Genomic DNA, 17,768 nt, shown 5'->3' on the forward strand with positions numbered 1-17,768 from the left:
TTTGTTGGTGCCAGTGTCTAACATGTTAATCAGCAGCAAAAATGCAAACCCTGATCCTCAGCCACACATGCGTCTCGATGTGTGGGGGAGCAGATGTGAGCCGCGAGCGGCAGAATTTGACCAGGACAACCTGTCCCAGAGATGCAGCAAATCTCCAAAAAATAAAAAAATTGTCCTAGATTTTTGCAGTTAGTCACACACATGTCCCTGATTCCTCGCGGCCTATCCGCAACCGTTTCTGAGCTTGTAAACTCCTTTCCGATGCCTTCGTATGCAGACGGTGCTTCTAGGACGGTAATTGAAGTGGAAGCACCCCTGCGGAGAAGTCACATTGATTGGTTCTGGACTGATAAAAGGGTGGCAGGCCCCCTCTTTCTGCTCATCTTGGTCTGTGGAGACGGAGGGGGAAAAAAACAACAACATGGAGCTAAAGAGCACAAATGGAGATGTACAGTGAACACGAATTGAATTACACTCTTGGGGTGGAACTGTTAAGACTGAGCTGTTTATCTCTTACCCTCGCAATGTTGCCGTAACACAATACCTTGCAATTTGTGGAGCTTCGAAATGCAAACATTTAGCTCAGCCCCCCTTTCCTTCCCTGATTGTGATGGGCAGAGTCTAACTATAGGGCAATTCCATAAACACACGCACTCTCTCCCACACACACACGCAATCAGGAGCTGGATGAGTCAGGCAGCCGTGGGCAGAGGCAGGCAGAGTTATCAGGGTAAATTAATGCAGAACAATGCCAGAATGGCACAATTTAGAACCATTGCGTCTTGTTATTACAGCTACAAACAAAGACTCAGCAGATACAAGGCAGAAATAAAACCCAAACAATCCAGCAGCTTTTTCCCCCCCTCGTTAACAAGTCTCATATTCAGGGAGTAATTCCTTTGTTTTCTTTTATTGTCTGTATCTGTATGTTATCTTTCTATTATTAGCTCAAGGTTCATTTTGAGGACAGCTGCAAGGCAAATGAAGACTCTGCAGCTTTTGGACGTTTTTCTGTTACACCACCAGGGTGAAACTAGTTTGCTTATTTTTTTTATTTATTTATTTTTTTTGTATATAAACTACGCAGACCTGTGTCGTCCTATGATCTCTGTGGAACAGCAGCAGGAACTGATCTTTGTTGAGATCTTTTTTAACTTCTTCCACAAACAGTTTTTCCACAAAGAATCAGAAATGACTCATTGTTTTAAGTTTGTTTGTTTTTGTTCCAATCTCCTCCACTTCAGTTTGTCTTTTCTGAGTTCTGTCTGTGTGCAGACCGAGTTTATAAATATCCCGTCAGATATTTTTCATGTAGGCCACAGTCACTCACTCACAGATGTAGGACATGGGTGTTGAATAAATAATGCTTACTGGGGATTACCACTGCAGATTATTTTATTCCTATCTGTTTGTCGCTACACCTTGGCAAAATGTGTGTTTGAGCCCCTGTTTGACACGCATAAAAGCATGTAGCCGTAGAGCCTCGGGCTTCTTATTTAGAGGAAGGAAACATGGGTGGCTTCGATCTGAGATCCAGCGGTCAGTCTTCTGCAACCAACCAAACTTTTGCATTCTGCAGTAATAGAATATATTCATTCTTCCTTATGTTTTGCCACAATACAAAGACAAAACTTTCATGTATTTGAATGGGATATTAAGAAACGGACTAACACACGGAAGCACAATAATGAAGAGGAAGGACATGGTTTTCAATTTCATTTTTAGAAATAATAAAAAATAAAAAAATCATACATTTTCAGAACTTTAACGCCATGTCTTAAACAGCAGCTATTACAGCTGCAGTTTTTCATGCAGCTCTAACTGCACATCTAAAAACAAGAAGTTATTTTGACTCTGCAAATGAGCACAAGCTCATTTGAACTGAACAGCATTTGTGAACATCAGTTTTCAAGTCTTGCTGCAATTGGCAATTGGATTTGGGTCTGGGCTTTGACTGGGACACTCTGGATGTAGCCTTAAGGCTTTTGTGCCACTGCATGGTTAGCCTCCACTCCTGTCTCAAGTCTTCTGCATCCTGTAGCAGATGACATCCATCCATTTTCCCCTCTGCTCTGACCCACTTCTGTGCCTCTGCTGAAGAAAAGTCACCTCACAGTATGATGCCACCTTCATCCCATTTCACTGTGGGGAGGGTGTCTTCAGGACTTTAGAACAGTGTCACTTTTTGACCTGTGTGTAGGCCAGTAAAGATAATTGGTTGCACTGGATTCCACGTAGGCAAATCAAGGAAAGGGAGTTTAAAACTCAGGCACACAGATGCAGATTTGAAAATCTCGTGTTGCTCTTCATCCACTTTACAGTTATGAACAAGCATGAGTTTGTCTCTAAAATATTCAAAAGTACAGTGAAGTCAGTGGAGTTCATGTGACGAGGTGAGAGAATTTAAGTTGTGAATACTTTTTTGTTCATACCATGCATTTGTTCCCCAGCTGTACATGCAAGTCAGCATCCAACATCATTGCCTCTGTGTAAGGTGTGTATCAATACTCGACTGTCAGCTGACTGAGTTTGGTTAATCAGCTGACAGCTGAGTATTGATGTCCTCAGGCGAACAGAGCCCACCAGTGAGTGATGATGGGAATATGACAGTAAGTCACTTGGAGTGGCTGTAACTCATGACTCCAATAGCTTTGATGGACCTGTACAGAGTACGGTGATGGATACAGGAGACTGACTCAGCTGAATGGGGTGCTGACGCTCCCTGCGGCTACCTGTGACCGGACGTACCCTGAAGCAAAACTACCGTCACTGCTCTTTGGAGAGCAACATACGGAAAATGTCTCAGTTTTTCCCTGAACAAATTCATTCTAGGGTCTGGTTCTGCTTTCATGAGTAATGGGCATGGTTCACTGCAGGGATGTGTGTTTGTCTGTATGTGGCATATTCCCCCATTGTGTCCAATAGCCTAGACAGTGCAGGGAGCGAAAGCTGGATGTGGGATTTCAGAGATAATCTCCCCTCCAGATGGCAAAACATCCCATATTCCTTTTGAGGTTCCCCACGTGATTTCCCTGTGTAAGGGTTGGGTGTGTGTGTGTGTGTGTGTGTGAGAGAGAGAGAGTAGTGGGGGTGTTTTTTTTTTTTGCTCCAAAAATTATTATGGTGTCATGTGACACAAGTGCGTATGCTAATAAGAGCTATAACGTCACATTAATCCAGTGACCTGGTTAAGCCCCCATCTGAAGGAAGTGAGTCTGAGTGGGAGGGAGGGGAGCTGTCGGAGCAGGAGAAAGAGAGAGGAGAAGGGAGACAAAGCGCGCTCCCTCTCCCTCCCCTGCAACACACTCTTACACACACTCATTCACCTCGTAAACGGCAGACTGAAGCAGAGCCGGAGACGGAGGAGAATGGCCAGTGTTTTGACACGAAGGGGAGCCGGAGCAGAGAGGGGCTCTCACTAGGACCAGAGTTGAGAGTTCTGCACATCCCACACTTTCCTTCTTGTCGCACACACACCCACGCGTAAAAACTCGCGTGAAGCACGGCTGTCAGGCTGGACGGGACGGCGAGGACACCCACTTCGTACACGCACACACATGCTCGCACTCCCACAGAGACGCAGACTCTGGAGCGTACCATGGTGGTCCAGGGAGCTGTGACACCCGGGAGGACCCGCCGGCTGATGCTGAAGCTGCCGGTGGGGACTCTCCGGAGGAACAGCGGAGAGAGGGTAAGAGGTTCATCTGATGTCCTTTCAACCTTCAGCCTTAACTTTGCTTAAGGGTTAAAGGTCCGTCTGTGTGACAGTGCTTGCTTGTGCTGCTTTGTGTTTGAAACGGGATTTGAAAAAGGTTCTTGGCTAATCCAGGGAACCGTATTAGATCTGAGTTGGTGGAAGGCAAGTGAAGAGCAAAGCTTTTAATCTCTGCTATGGACAATACTTCTCGGTGTTCCCTTCCTGTCAGGATGAGCCTGTCAGTCTGTGCAGCTTTCAGCCACTGCAAATACAACTGCTGTCCTCGGATTCAAGGTTACAGGGAACTCTCTCGGAGGGGAAGCCACCTCTGACAGTGCATATAAACAGGCTTGAGACATGAGATTGTTTCTTTTTTTTTTATCAACCTAAACCACACATAGCCTGAAGTGCAGCATGGCTCCGAGTGCTGAGCGCATTACATGCTGGAAGTCAGCTTGTTTCTGCTGTAGAAGAGAAGCTTCAGTGTTCAGGGGCTTTTTGTGTGTCTGGTGGGCGTGCTCTAAAGGCCAAAGATAATAGTTAAGCTTAGATACGGAATGTGCATTCACGGTTACCCTTTATGTCAGTTTCAAAAGACAGGTTGCAACGTGCAGTGGCTTTAGCTCTTTAGAAAACGTGTTTACTCCAGCAGAGAGCTAACTATGAGTGAGGAGAAGAAAAGTTTGCAGCTGTATGAGCGTGTTACCCCCAAAAAGGGTTCATTCTGTGATGCACACTAGTGCTCTTTCATGTTGTAAAAGCTGGTATTAAGTGAATCATAGTTAAATAGGGCTTGCGTCCAGGTGATGAGCGATTCGGGCTTAAGTTATACCAGACAGCTAGCTCTAAATCATGAGGTGCCTGGAGGATCAAGCAGAGAAGAACAGTGCCTTTCTTTTGTAATCCAAGTCTCTTGATGCATTGTAATGTGAGTTTGTTCATGTTTGAAGAAGTTCTGACTCCAACTAGCATTTTGAGGTCTGCAGTGTTTCACTTTGTGGTTCACACAAAGAATACAGTGGTACACACAAGAGCACACACCCACACACACACACTGTACATGTGATTATAAAATTTACTTTCATTTTAATAAGCACAGACTCGCATTCCCCTAACTTGCCTGCTTTCCTTCTTTGACACAAACGGCACTAAAGCAGTTATTCATCCATGAGCTGTGCTAAAGTAATTCAAGTTTTATACATAAATTATTCTTTTTTTTCTAAGAGTTACTGGTGAAGGAAGGAATAATGATTTGAACCAATCTGACCACAAATTTGATTGAAGTTGATTATTCTGTTTGATTCAATTGCATTTTCCATTTTAATGCAACTCAGCTTGTGCCTATAATGTTGTTAAAAATATCAGCATTTATAAATTAATTAATGATGCAAAAAAAATAAAAATGTTTGAAATTCTAATTTGCATAAAAACAATACACACTGAGTGTCTTCACCATCTGTGGCAGCAGTTTACCTGAACAGTGATGGTCAACAATCCAAACAGTGAGCTGGTGCAGGAGGTTACAAACTCTTTTACCATTGCAAGTGTGTGAACAGAAGATCGTTTGCAATTCTTTCAATTTTTTTAATCAAAAAGGAAAAACAAAAAAAAAGAAACATTAATAAGTAAAAAAAAAGTAAAGTTATGTAAAACACTTTATAATGTATGTGCTACATTTATTAACAAGAATAAATGTTTGCTTAGAGAGTCGAGCTGACAAAAACTGTCCAGAAATCACTTACTCTAATTGATCACCAAATAAAATGCGACACAAATGACCAGAAACAGAAATTGGACAGATCAATACAATTGCATTGACAAGGTCATTGTTTGCACTGTTGAGAAATCTGCTTTCCAATTACACTTTTAGCTGAATCTAAGGCAAATGTTTCCATGATGGACATTAACAGTGATCTTGTCTACAGTTTAGTTTTTATAACGTGAAGCCGCACACTTCAGTAAATTCCTTAATCTTAATAACTGCTGACTTTTCTACTACATATTTGGACTAACTAGAGTAATAGATTCAAGATGTTTATGAGAGAACAATAATGCTTGAAACAAATTTGGCTGTACTGCAAATGGTTCAACATTTCTGAATGCTGGTGCTGCAGTCGCTCTATTGAATATCGTCCACTCTGTCCAGTCATGTCACCTTAATGACCAGTCGGAACTGCTCAACATTTGAGTTGAGTAGCAGTAGCCATTGGCAATCACCTTAATTAAAAGAGAAAAGCAGATCTCCACATACTGAGAGGAAGGGTCTCCGTTGCTCTTTCACTGATTGCATTCCCTTTTTCTGCCTCCTATTATTCTTGTAACCAGCTGTGTGCTGACAGGTTGAAGACTTGGGTTATTTGCAATGATTTACATAAATATGTTTCTTTTTGTTTTTGTGCCAGAAGTGAAACTATGTTCTAGGAAGCATTTGCTTTTATAAACGGTAAACACTCAACTGACTATCTATATATTTTTAAATCGGCTCACACATGAAGCAAATTGTCCAATAAATTGATAAAGAGGTTCTTTCTTTGTTCTGCAGTGGCAAATAGCCTATGTGCTATGATGCACCATTCTGAGAGACAAGGAGGCACTATGTCTTTACTGAGTCACTTGAATACTTTCACTTTTATGCTTCACTTCAGCTTTGTCCTGCTCTGACTTGTCATGTTTGGTAACTTTGTTCGTTTTTGCCTAATCTCTGCCAATCTCGGACGTGTCCAAGTGCAATATGAGCAGTTTGTGGAGTGTTAAGTTGTATGTATATTACAACTTAACAACTTAACATGTATGTAATGTATGTATGTCTTTCTGTAAAGCAGTTGACTTGGCAGGGTGGGTGGTTGTGAAGGAAACATTAAACTCCAAGCTTCTCGATCATCAAATTAAGCTTTGTTTTTCATGTCCTTGAGCATTTTTCTATGAACATGCATGACGTTTTTCTCGGTGCTCATCCCTCTGGCTAAATACTTTGCTCTATCTCTCTAGCTTATTGGCATCTACTAGCTTGTTCAAACAACATTTAAAACCAAATCTTCAAGATTGATTTTATCTCCCAGACTGCAGGGAGAAATGCTGTGTTTGTCTTGTTATTTTGCTAATTCAAATAAATTGCCTCATGTTTCGGTCAGCATAGTTTGTGGTGGATGTTGGCTTCAAGAGATTTAATTGAGTTGTATATGCTCTGAAGAGCAACATTGTTCATAGTAGAGCTACGACACACTTCAGAAAAACATAGTTACCTCTGACTATAAGAGATTACCATCATTTTATTCCCCACATCATATTTTACAAAGCATCTTTTCAGCTTACATTTCATAAAATGTTCTTCAATCTCAAAGCCATTCATTTTTTTATGTGAAGTTATTATAATCAATAGCTCTCTTATATCACTTTAAAGCTAGTATATGTATACTATGTATAAAGTCAGATTTTTTTTTTAGTTCAGTTTAGAAAAGACAACAAAAACACACCTGAAGTCGGAATCCCCACTGGAAAAGGGGTCACCAATCAACTCTGAGTTCACTAATCAAAAGGCTGAATATAGTCAGTGTTGCAGTTATAAACTATTCATTAGCCAAGCTGACGTTTGTGTTGAATTATGCCAGGGTGTCACAAAGTTTTGTACAATTACGAAGCTTTTGTGTTCATCTATTGGACTAATCCAGTCGGAAGCCCCTGATAGCGTAACTCTAGAGTAGTAACAGGGCACAACACCATTTGTCACTCATTGATTGAACCAGCAGACTGGCTGGGTGTGGATGGCACAGCATCTCCAATGAAGCATCATTTGGACCAGTTCTGATCCACAAAACGCATTGTGTTAAATGAACTGGCAGGATTGGACAAATTCCAAGCTGTGTGTGTGATTACTAGCGTAATACATTTCCTCAGTAAATATTTGCAGTGGTTGATGAAATTATAAACTTAAACAGCCCTGAGACGTGATCTCTGACCTTGCTTTACTCTTCATTTCAGGACTAATTTCCTCCTATGACACCTTATCACTTCTTCCTGATCCTGACGTTAAGGAATGCACTCACACAAAAGTAAACAAACTGGCTGCTAGCTGGCAGGCGTCCACTGCTCCCAGAATTTACGTACGCTCCTACAAATTTGCAATATTTTCACAAAATCTCTCGCTGTAAAAAAGCATAGCTATTCCTTTAATTTTGCAGCATACAGACATTCAAGTAAAACTCTAACAAAAGCGACTTAACATCAACAAATATAGTGTTACATAATAATTCAGCATTATAATAAACATCTGCCAAAATGGTTGCAGCTCTATGACTAACCCATGTTACATAAACTCACGCAGGACATTTGTCAACTACAGACTGACAAGGACCTTTCAGAACCTTTAAGTAAGAGTGGCAACAGAAGAGCTAAAAGTGCTTAGATATTGTACTTGAAAAGCCCTAAGTGTTTAATATAATGACAAATTGTGCAGTTAGTGTTGACAGTTTAAAACAGCTCCTTTTAAGGGGGATGTTTTGTGTTTAGATTGCCTTTGAGCAGTTAGAATTAGGATTATCTCCCGCCTTTGTTATCCTGGTATCATGTTAAGCGTCTCAACTCTTTTTTTTGGGCAAATTAAGCTGAAAACAAAACAAACAAAGGGAAGCGGGGCTGCGATTAAGTCAGGCATGTGCGTTTTTATGTGCGTGTTTTTGTGTTGGTTTAAATTTTAGGATCAACTGCTCTCCATGGAAACATGTTGTTGTCAGGGCACCGAAGTAGCGGCATTGAGGGTAGAAAGGTGGGAGTTCCCTCACATACACATGTTTACGAGGCTCCCTTTTAGCTGGACAAATGCAGCAGACAAATGTGATTTAGCATTATCCAGAAGCAGACAGACAGGTGATGAGGCAGGAATACCAATCAATCCTTGTTACCTTAAAACGTGTTTTCTGCACCAATCGCAGAGAAGGTCAGCGCTGGACTCCGGCAATCCGCGGGTCAAGCCACTGATGTTATTGTCTCGACATTAGTCAGAATGCATCGAAGCTCCTGTAAAGTTAATGTGTCAGCTAACGCTCTGCAACAACGAGCTGCATAAGTTTAGGTTTAATTCATTTATCGCTCTCCCCACCCCCGTTAGTGTGGATCAGTTTCGAGCTGTTGGCCCTGCAGCTCTGCTTTGCCTTGCTACAGTATTGATTTCCTGGGATTTCAAAATGCCCGCAGGACTGTAGATGAGGGCCGTGGTCAGTCGGTCCAATTAAAAACAAAAAGAGAAGGCGGAGAGATTGTGGAGGAGAGAAAGAGAAACACCTCCTGAAGGTCTTGTACCACACCCTGTTTGGCATGAAAAGGGACCCCCCTTTTCTCCCCAAGGCTCAGAGGAAGGAATGTTATTGAGTCAGTGAGGGCAAAAAAAGAGGGGGGAATGGGATAGCGGGGACTCTCACCCTCTTGTCTTTCATCACTGTGAGGTAATGTTAATTCCCCCCCCATCCAAAACCAGCCCACAGACCTATAGGGACATGACACAGCTGCGTGCAAGTTCAAAGTAAACCCAAATGCTGCTCTAATAAATGTGGAGATGATCTCCTACTGACTGTGGGCACAGGCTGAAGGCGGTGAACTGCTGATAATGTGTTTTCTCTATGGAGACAGACTGCCAGCAGGGTAGCCATGGTGAGGTAGGACTCTTGTGTCCACTGCCAAAACATCCCCCAATGGATGGATGGATGGATGGACGGATGGATGGAAAGATGGCTGTTTTTGTGTGTTCTCAGTCACTGTCACCTTCATGCAGAGCTCAGAACAATCCCATCATTATCTCTGCTTTTATGTCCTCACACATGACAGCATGGGATCCTCTGAGCAAGAAGCCAAAAAAATTCGAAAGAGGAGAATTTGACGGGTTGATGGGAAAGAATCTGAATTCCATCTGTCCCGAAACAGGATGTGGAGAACCCGAAATGTTCCTTAAATATCCCCGGCACAATCTGTGCCCTTTGTTCCACAGAGATAACATGTCTCTGTGAGAACGAAGGCACTGTCTGTGACTCACCCACATGAAGGAGTTTATTCATAGTTGGAGTGTGTGTCAATCCTGCAATGACAGTGTACGGGGGATAAGAAAGAATAGGTGGAGAGGGGTGTCTGAAGAAAAAAAATATATTTTTATAAAGATTGCTCAGACTCAGCTGAAGATGGTGGAGGCAGCAGGAGTGTGTGCGTGCGCACGCGTGTGTGTGTGTGTGTGTATGGAGGGAACTGATTGGGTGACAAAGAGAAACAGAGCGGGGAAACGGTTGCAGTCTGTTGTTTTCCAGTGGGTGTACTGCAGTAACACGGTAATCCTCATTAATATTTATCTGCCAGGCAAAGTGGAGAGAATGATTAGCTCGTGAGGGAGAGTTTGCGTACGTCCGTGCAAGCATTTTCCTGAGTGAACCCCCTTCTGGGCGTGCTTGTGTTATATTAAAGACTGAAACACATAAACTAGGTCATCTCTGACACTTAGGAGGCAAACAACTCCCAATTCTTCAAAGGTTTTATGTCATCATGGGTGTGCTTTCTTACTCAAATTACTACAACCTGAAGCCGGTAGAAAATATTTCCTAAAAAATAAACACACAGAGTCCCCCCCTCCCCCGCCCCGCTGTCATGTTTCTCTTCAGCTGCATTATGTCATCGATTTCCCTGCTTGCACCTCTAATACGATCACATTTAACAAGACTGATTGGAATTGAATTTCAGCCCTGGCTCCGTGTCACTTGCAATCTTTCTTTACTTGACAGCTAACACGGCGTGGGCTGAGAACAAACTTATAACAAATTAAACCTGCTCAAGCCGGAGCCGTGCTGTCGCAGATAAAAGAAAGACAACTGTTCTGGTGGATGTGTGCATCTCTGCTGATAATTTTCTGTGTAGATGACCCATTTCCCTCTGCCGCTCTCCGGCGTTCGCCCCCCGTCTCTGACTCTCCTGCACTCCAGTGTAGCATGCATGAGTGGAGATCAGAGCAGGAGGAAGATTGAGAGATAGGGAGAGACGAGAGGGCCAGATTAAAGAGGCAAAGAGAGAGAGAGAGAGAGAGCACGGCAACGTAGGAGGCACGGGGAGATTACACAGTGAAAGTTAGCTCCTGGTTCTCCTGTGTCCTGTTTGTCATTCATCATAAAAGCCCAGATGTCACTGCTGTGTAACCCTGTACAATATGTTGCATGTTTTAAATACCATTCTGACTGTTTAATTGAAAAGAAAATATATGTACTCAGGATTTCAAAATATTTTTTCATTCAAACAAGAAATTTATCTCTAATTGGAGAATATGTTGATAAAATTTTAAAAAAGTACTTCCAAGGACAAGAAAACAAAACAAAGCAACAGACTCAATAAATCCAATTAATTTATCCAACCTCCAAAAATAAACAACTCAAGATAAAAAAAAAAAAACTAAACATAAAAAAAAAAAAACAAAGTATAGCGATAAAGCACAGACCATACTTATTACTAAATGGAGAGCAGCTGGTCTGTTATTGGACAGTGTGCATCAGTTTCTTCAGCTCATGTGCAAAACTTACTAAAATATTCCAGCTTCTGTGTTCTGAATATCCTCAACTGGTCTTCAAGCTGACATTAACTGTGTTCCCATCAACAATTTTTTATGTGCATTTTGAAGTATTACAATGCCACTTTTTAACGTGTTTGTTAAAGACAAAATTGATTTCTGTCAGCCACAACACTGGGCCATTCTAAAGCCCCAATAGTTGCCTTCTGCTCTTCATTTTGTTTCTATGGTCATAGTCAGTCAGCTGACACGCTGTCGCTTTAAGTCCCAGCCCTGTTTTGACCTTTCCCAGGATTCAGCAGGACACTGTAAACACATAGAATCATGGGAACGTTGCACTGTCATGCCTAAGCCCTCGTCTCCCTCCCCATCAGGGCAAATATTTACACCCTATTGTAAATTATAGCAGCCCAAAAGCATCTCCAGTCAAGGCCCGCTTCATTTTGGAAAATTCACACCGTAGGGTTAGGTCACATTCCTCATAGGCTTCTCAAGACCCTAATGATGGTGCAACAGAAAACAAGCCCCTAGGTGGTTAAATAAAAACATTAACTTTATAATTCTTTAAAATATACTGAAAAATATGAAGGAACCAAAAAAAAAAAAAAAAAACATCTAAAGCTATGTAGAGTCAGACTGGGTTTTATGAAAGAGCAAAAAATTACTTTATGGTACATTTAAAGTGAAATCTCTATAAAATCTTTCCTATAATACTATAGCAGAAGAGATAAAATAAATTCCTTGTTTGTCTTTTCTTTTTCTTATTTTAAAGGTTACAGCTGAAATAAAATAGATCCTACTGGCTTTCAGGACACGAATCCTGAGTTTGAACTCAGCTCTCAGTATTTCAGCCTTTTCACCACTCATAAAACAGAAACCATTTATAATTCAGGACATATTTTTTTAGCTGCACCATCAAGTCAGAGTTTACAACAGACTGGGAACAAATTTCACACATTACACAGGACCACCGATGTTCTGAGCACAGATCGTATATTGGGGTTTGTATTGCCTCCATGTGGCCATTGTTGCAAAATGGTGTGTGTAAGCTCATTTCTGTCCCAATAAACACAGTAATTATATAAGCCTTTTTCTCTTGGCTGAGATAATATACTTTCCTATTAAATAGGTCAGATGAGGATATTCAGTCCTGGGAATACTGACTGAGAGGGGAAGAAAAAACAAGTCCATTTTATGTTGCAAACATCCTGACGAAACTCCCAGTGCTGTCAGAAGCAACATGTTCTTGTGTTTGAGACTGGTAAGACATTGTTTGGGATTTTTTTTTTTTCCATTCGGCCTGCGTGAAGGGTTATGTTAAAATAGTTATACCTTTAAACATTTAAAATTCTCATAGATCTGTTGAAGTACTACAGCCTGAGCCGCTCCTGTTACACTAGCGCCATCATATGCTTGAGCAATGCGTTTCTCCTTGTCATCATTGAAAAACGATTATTCAGACGTTCCAAAAGCATGGTATCTATTAAATCACACACTGCACTTGCAAGAAAGAAAAACGGTCTTGGACTCCAGGCTGCAAATCAAAATATCTTAACACATAGACCAGCTGTGTCTGTGTTGAAACAACAGTGGTCTGTCTCATCGGCTTGGATGGCGACACATTTGGCAGTACTGGACTCATTCGATATATGTCCCCTGCTGACCGCCATCATGCACTCCAGCAGCAAATTCTGCACAGCTTTGACATGCCATTAAAAACAGCAGCAGTTTCCAGGTGCTCCTCAAATACTCCATGTACTGAGGCTAGAAAACCCACTAAGCCACAGAAAACACCAGAGCCCTCATCTTCATCTTTTTATTGCATGGCTAACACAAACACTCCACAGAACTTCACAAGGCTTGTAAGATGGGCAAGAATGTGACACTTTCAGCTCACCTGATCATTCTGCTGCCAAAGTGCTAGCCTATAACTTTAATCCAACAATGTGGCCACATTTACCTGCCCAAACTTTGAAAAATTTCACACAACTGTCAATATGGATCTTGGACGACCAGCGTCTCTACACCCTTTAGAAAAGGTGGTCCATACTGGTGGCTCCTTCTGTTCTCCAGGCTGTGTTATCTTTGTTACCATCAGAGTAAAACAAAATTTAGGGGAAGCAGCTTAAGGCACTTACAACCTCACAGTTTACCAGTCATAGCAACTCTGTGAAAATCCTTGAAAATATGCCCCTGGTGAAGAAACTGTTTGATATTTAATTTTGGTCTTGGTTTTCTTCATCGCCTAAACGATAAAATCAAAATTTGTTTGATGATACTATTGAGTTTCTCCAAGCATCATCTAGATTGACATTAAATGTGATTATGTGCACAATTACTGTTCAGACGTAACTGTATGACGTAATTATGTGGGTAGAGGTCGCCCTCTGGAACCTAAAAGTAATGTGTTTCTGTGTTTGAAAGGTGACAATAAATTGCATTAAAGTCATTCAGAAGGTCTGGGGTGATGAGGACTTTGACCTCTGCTGTCCATAAAGGGTGGGACTTTGCAGCGCAGGGTGTTACACTGACTGGACAATGACACTCCTCTTGAGTTGCTTGTTGCCCAGTGAACGAAACACGCATGCATAAAATCCTAATAGAATACTCTAATACTTGTAGCACTAACGCAAAACATAATCAAAAAGATGAAATAATGTGGATACTTTTTCAAAGACACTGTATGCCTGAGCTTGAAAATTTGTGAGTCCAATTGCGAATGTGTGTCACCATCGTAGTCTGAGAATGATGAACAAACAGTTATTGTCCAGTTGGAGCAGGTGCGTGAGAGGTGTTCAGCTTGTAAGCACATCCCTTTGCTCTGGAAAACAAACACCGTGAGAGAGAAAGTGAGAGGACCGCTCGCTCTCTGCAGTTTGACGGAGTGCATGTCACTTTAAAACCAAGTGCCCGTCAGAGAAAAACTGAGCGAGGAACCGCACTTCCTTAGTGGGAATGTTTGTGTTTGTGGCGGTGAGGCCAACGGGCAAAAGCTGCTTTGCTTCAGTTTAAGGAAGAAAGAAGAGAAAGAGGAGAGAGACAGCAATGACCACTAACTGTGTGAGACTGGGACTGTGGGAATAACTGGGTTTGACCTTGAGGACACATCAAATAATTCCCAGGGAGACGGAAGACCAAGAAGGACAGAGATGACCAATATTAATTTTGTTTCTAGGGTGGACGGAAAGACTATCTACTGGAGTTAAATGGCACCAGGAGGACACTGAAAACTGCTGTTACACTTATTTCATTGCCTGGTCCTCAGTGTATTTTACTTTGAGTTGCTCGCCTGGGAAAATAAAGCTCTGATATCTGGATTCCTCTCTGCCATAAACTCATCGTGTCATAAATGTCGCAGAGTTAGTTTGACAATGGAGGCTGTTTTATTGGGTCTAGACGACATGGTCTGTACGCGTCGAGGTCTGCTGTGGACTCTCACCTCCACAGCTGTCCAGCGAGTTTGTGTGCATGCCAGGAATCTTCCGGGGGCCCTGCATCTATTTCATGCACACAGATGTGTTTCAAGACCTCTTTACCAGGTAAATACCTCCAATACACAAGAAACATGGGCTTCCTCGTGGTTTCAAGTTGGCATCTCTCAGTACCCATCCACTGCCAATACATTTTTAATCAGTTTTCTCTTGGAAAGTGGTAAAATGACGATTACATTTGCTACAGTGGCACCTGGAAAACAAACTATTATTAATAGATGATGTGTCATTCTTGAGTGTCAATACTTGAGACAGAAGAAAACAGCAACAGAGGAATCAGAAAACTGAAGGCTAAGTTTATTCTTCAAGAAACTTGAAGAAATCAAACTTGGTTTGACTGAAGGACAGAGCCGGGTTCGAACTGTTTTTACTTGTGTCCATCTGCAACCCTGGAATCAGCTTTTGCTTTGCAAATACTGTCTGCAGAGTTCTTTTGTTGTTTGGCTAACAGGAAGTTGTGTTACCAGGCTCTTCATAAAGGAGCTTGTAACCAAGCTGTTAAGCTTGAATGTGTAACTATGGTCGTTAAAACAGTAGATACTTAACAATTGCATGGTTTTCTTGCCCGAAGTTCTTCTCCTCCCTGAAAACTTTGGATTCTTATTTTGCCTGTTTTCCTAAGTTTCTTCATAGCTTTTTCATTATTCTAATTTCATTTCTTGGAGTGACAATGTCTCCTAGTTTTTAGTTATTTCAAGCTATGATTCAGCAAAATGGCTGATCAGCATTCACTTCAGCATGTTCAAATCGGTACTTGCTGCTTTCATGGAGCAATTAGTATTCCCTGGGCATCCTAGCTGCCCTCTATGCAGATGGCACCACTAGAACAAACCCAGCAGACTGAGAGAGAGGCACTCTCTGGGTCTGTGTGAGGACAAGGTTGCACTGCTTTGGTCAGTCTGGTCATTAGAACATAAAGTTTAACCAGACATCTCAATACATCATGTATAAAAATACATATTTTTTCCCCACTGCCTGACATCAAATCACACCAAACTTGTTATAAAAATTTGTTGTTTGGTCAGTTAGAATTACTTAAATTATTTATTTTCAGTAAATGCAAGAATAATAGAAGCTTTTTCTCTTTTTCAATTCATTTGCTTGGTGTTTGAAGGAATTTTGAACATCAGCTCAGGTATGCAGGCCTACATTTCTTTACATGTTTTCTTTGGAACTGGGATCAGGGCTTGGTCATGGCCACTCAAAAAACACTGACTTCATTGTCCTTCAGTCACTTTCTGGCAAGATACTTTTGGTCATCAGAGACCCATTGGTGCCAAAATCTTAACCTTCAGGCTTACGACTAAAATATGATGCTTGGGTATTTACAAATAATGTCTATTTCACATGATACCATCTGCTTTGTTAATTGTGCCAGACCCTCCTGTAGCAAAACATCCACACAACAGGATTCTGTCACCCCTATATTTCACAGTTGGTTTGACGTCGTCAGGCTAGGGAGCTTATCCCTTATACTTCCAAATCTTCCAATTGTCATTTCATCCAAATATTTTAATTTTAGTTCTATCAGACCACTGGACATGTCTTTGAAGGTCTTTGTCTTCCTTGCTGAGTGACCTTTCAGTCCACGTTAGTACAAGACATGCTAACCAAAAAAACCTGAAGTTGAACCTAATTTAATGTCAAACAGTGAGGGAAAAAAATTGATTCTGTGCACAGTGTTTGTACATGTCTGGTTTCAACTGTACATGCACTCTAAGATAAACACACTCACACACGCACCCCCACCATGTGGGCTTTCCTGCTTTTTTCCTATGCATTCTTCTTTGCTCTCGAGAGAGGAGTAGCTGAGTTGTTGTTTTGACTTTTGCGTTTAAATGTGGTCCGATGTAGCTCCTTAGACTAAGCGTCCTGAGGGAGGAGAACACAATCAGAGGAAGCTGCAATTATTTTAAACATCATCCTTAGTTAACACCCCCTCCTACTTTAGAGACACGGCCAATCGGTAAATCGGCTTCCAGCTGCTCTTTTTGGACTAATTCCACTGAAGCGTTTTGACAAGTTACCCGCCTTTAATACAGAGAGATATATTCCAAGGTGGAGCGATTAATAGTGAAAAAAGTTGCATAGGTGGAGAGGGAGGGGGTCAATGCGTCAGGAAACAGGATGGAGATCCTCCTGCCTTCTATATAACAGTTAATGAGAAACACAGCCTTACAAAATCAAGACACACAGGAGAGACAGACTGGCATAAACTGAGAGGAGTTTAACTTTGTCAATTTTCACTCTGTCTTCTTCTCTTGTTCCTTTGAAGTGATCAGAGTCTTTCCATATTTGTCGTAATTCCTCCCAACAACAAACTTTCTGTTTTTCCTTCCTAAATTCTTTCACTTTTTTAGTCCAGACTGCCAGATAAATCCATCTCCGGCATCCAAGTAGCCCAGTCCATGTCCCTGGTCAAGATATTTTACTACACCTAAGGGTGTGCGTTACACCTGCAGTGCTTTGCATCTTTGTGTGAAGCAGCATCCCGTGTGATGAAGCTGCAGTGCTACACCAACCAGCAGATTTGTACCATTTGTAAAATGTTATTTGTTCGCACAGACATGCACTTATTTCCCTTTTGAGAGCTCGGCCGTGTGTTTACACTTTCATACATCAGACTGAGTAATATTGACTCAACAGCCTCCAGTCACACATTTTCCTCTTGTGTTGTGACCCTGTAAAGAGGGTTAGGACCAGCAGGCGTGCCAGGACGGTGTTCTGCTGTGCTGTGCTAGACAATGTCTCTAGGTACTTATTTGTCATTTCTCGTGTTGTTTGGACTCACACTGATCTCAGCTGTGTGCATTGTATCTGTCCTTTGTCTCGCTCCCTCCCCTTCTCCTTGCAACGCACCCCCCACAACCCACAGTCCCAAAGGAAGGATATCCTGCAAGCAGCAAGTGCAAGAACTATAACAAACACAGGTGGTTGGGCTTCCTTTGACTTGCAAGGATCATATTTACAGTGGCTGGCAAAAGTATTCATATCCGTTAATACATTTTTGTCAGGTTGCATGCTCCAACCTCTTTTCAATTTTTGAGACAGA

General features: G+C 41.7%; 1 protein-coding gene across 2 annotated transcripts in view; it reads left to right on the top strand.

Annotated features, from left to right (window-relative positions):
* The first annotated feature begins 3,056 nt into the window (after nt 1-3,056).
* Nucleotides 3,057-17,768, top strand: part of frmd4a (FERM domain containing 4A) — a 66,975-nt gene continuing 52,263 nt past the window's right edge. The window contains exon 1 of one of the 2 annotated variants that reach the window (XM_088006303.1): nt 3,057-3,691. In XM_088006303.1, the coding sequence (XP_087862429.1) occupies nt 3,599-3,691 (93 nt within the window). In that variant the 5' untranslated portion in view covers nt 3,057-3,598. The remainder of the gene's footprint in view (nt 3,692-17,768) is intronic. The other variant, XM_088006302.1, reaches the window with a different exon arrangement.

This window comes from Poecilia mexicana, unplaced genomic scaffold (assembly GCF_051168715.1).
Source record: "Poecilia mexicana isolate PSO_F unplaced genomic scaffold, ASM5116871v1 scaffold_6, whole genome shotgun sequence".
Lineage (NCBI taxonomy): Eukaryota > Metazoa > Chordata > Actinopteri > Cyprinodontiformes > Poeciliidae > Poecilia > Poecilia mexicana.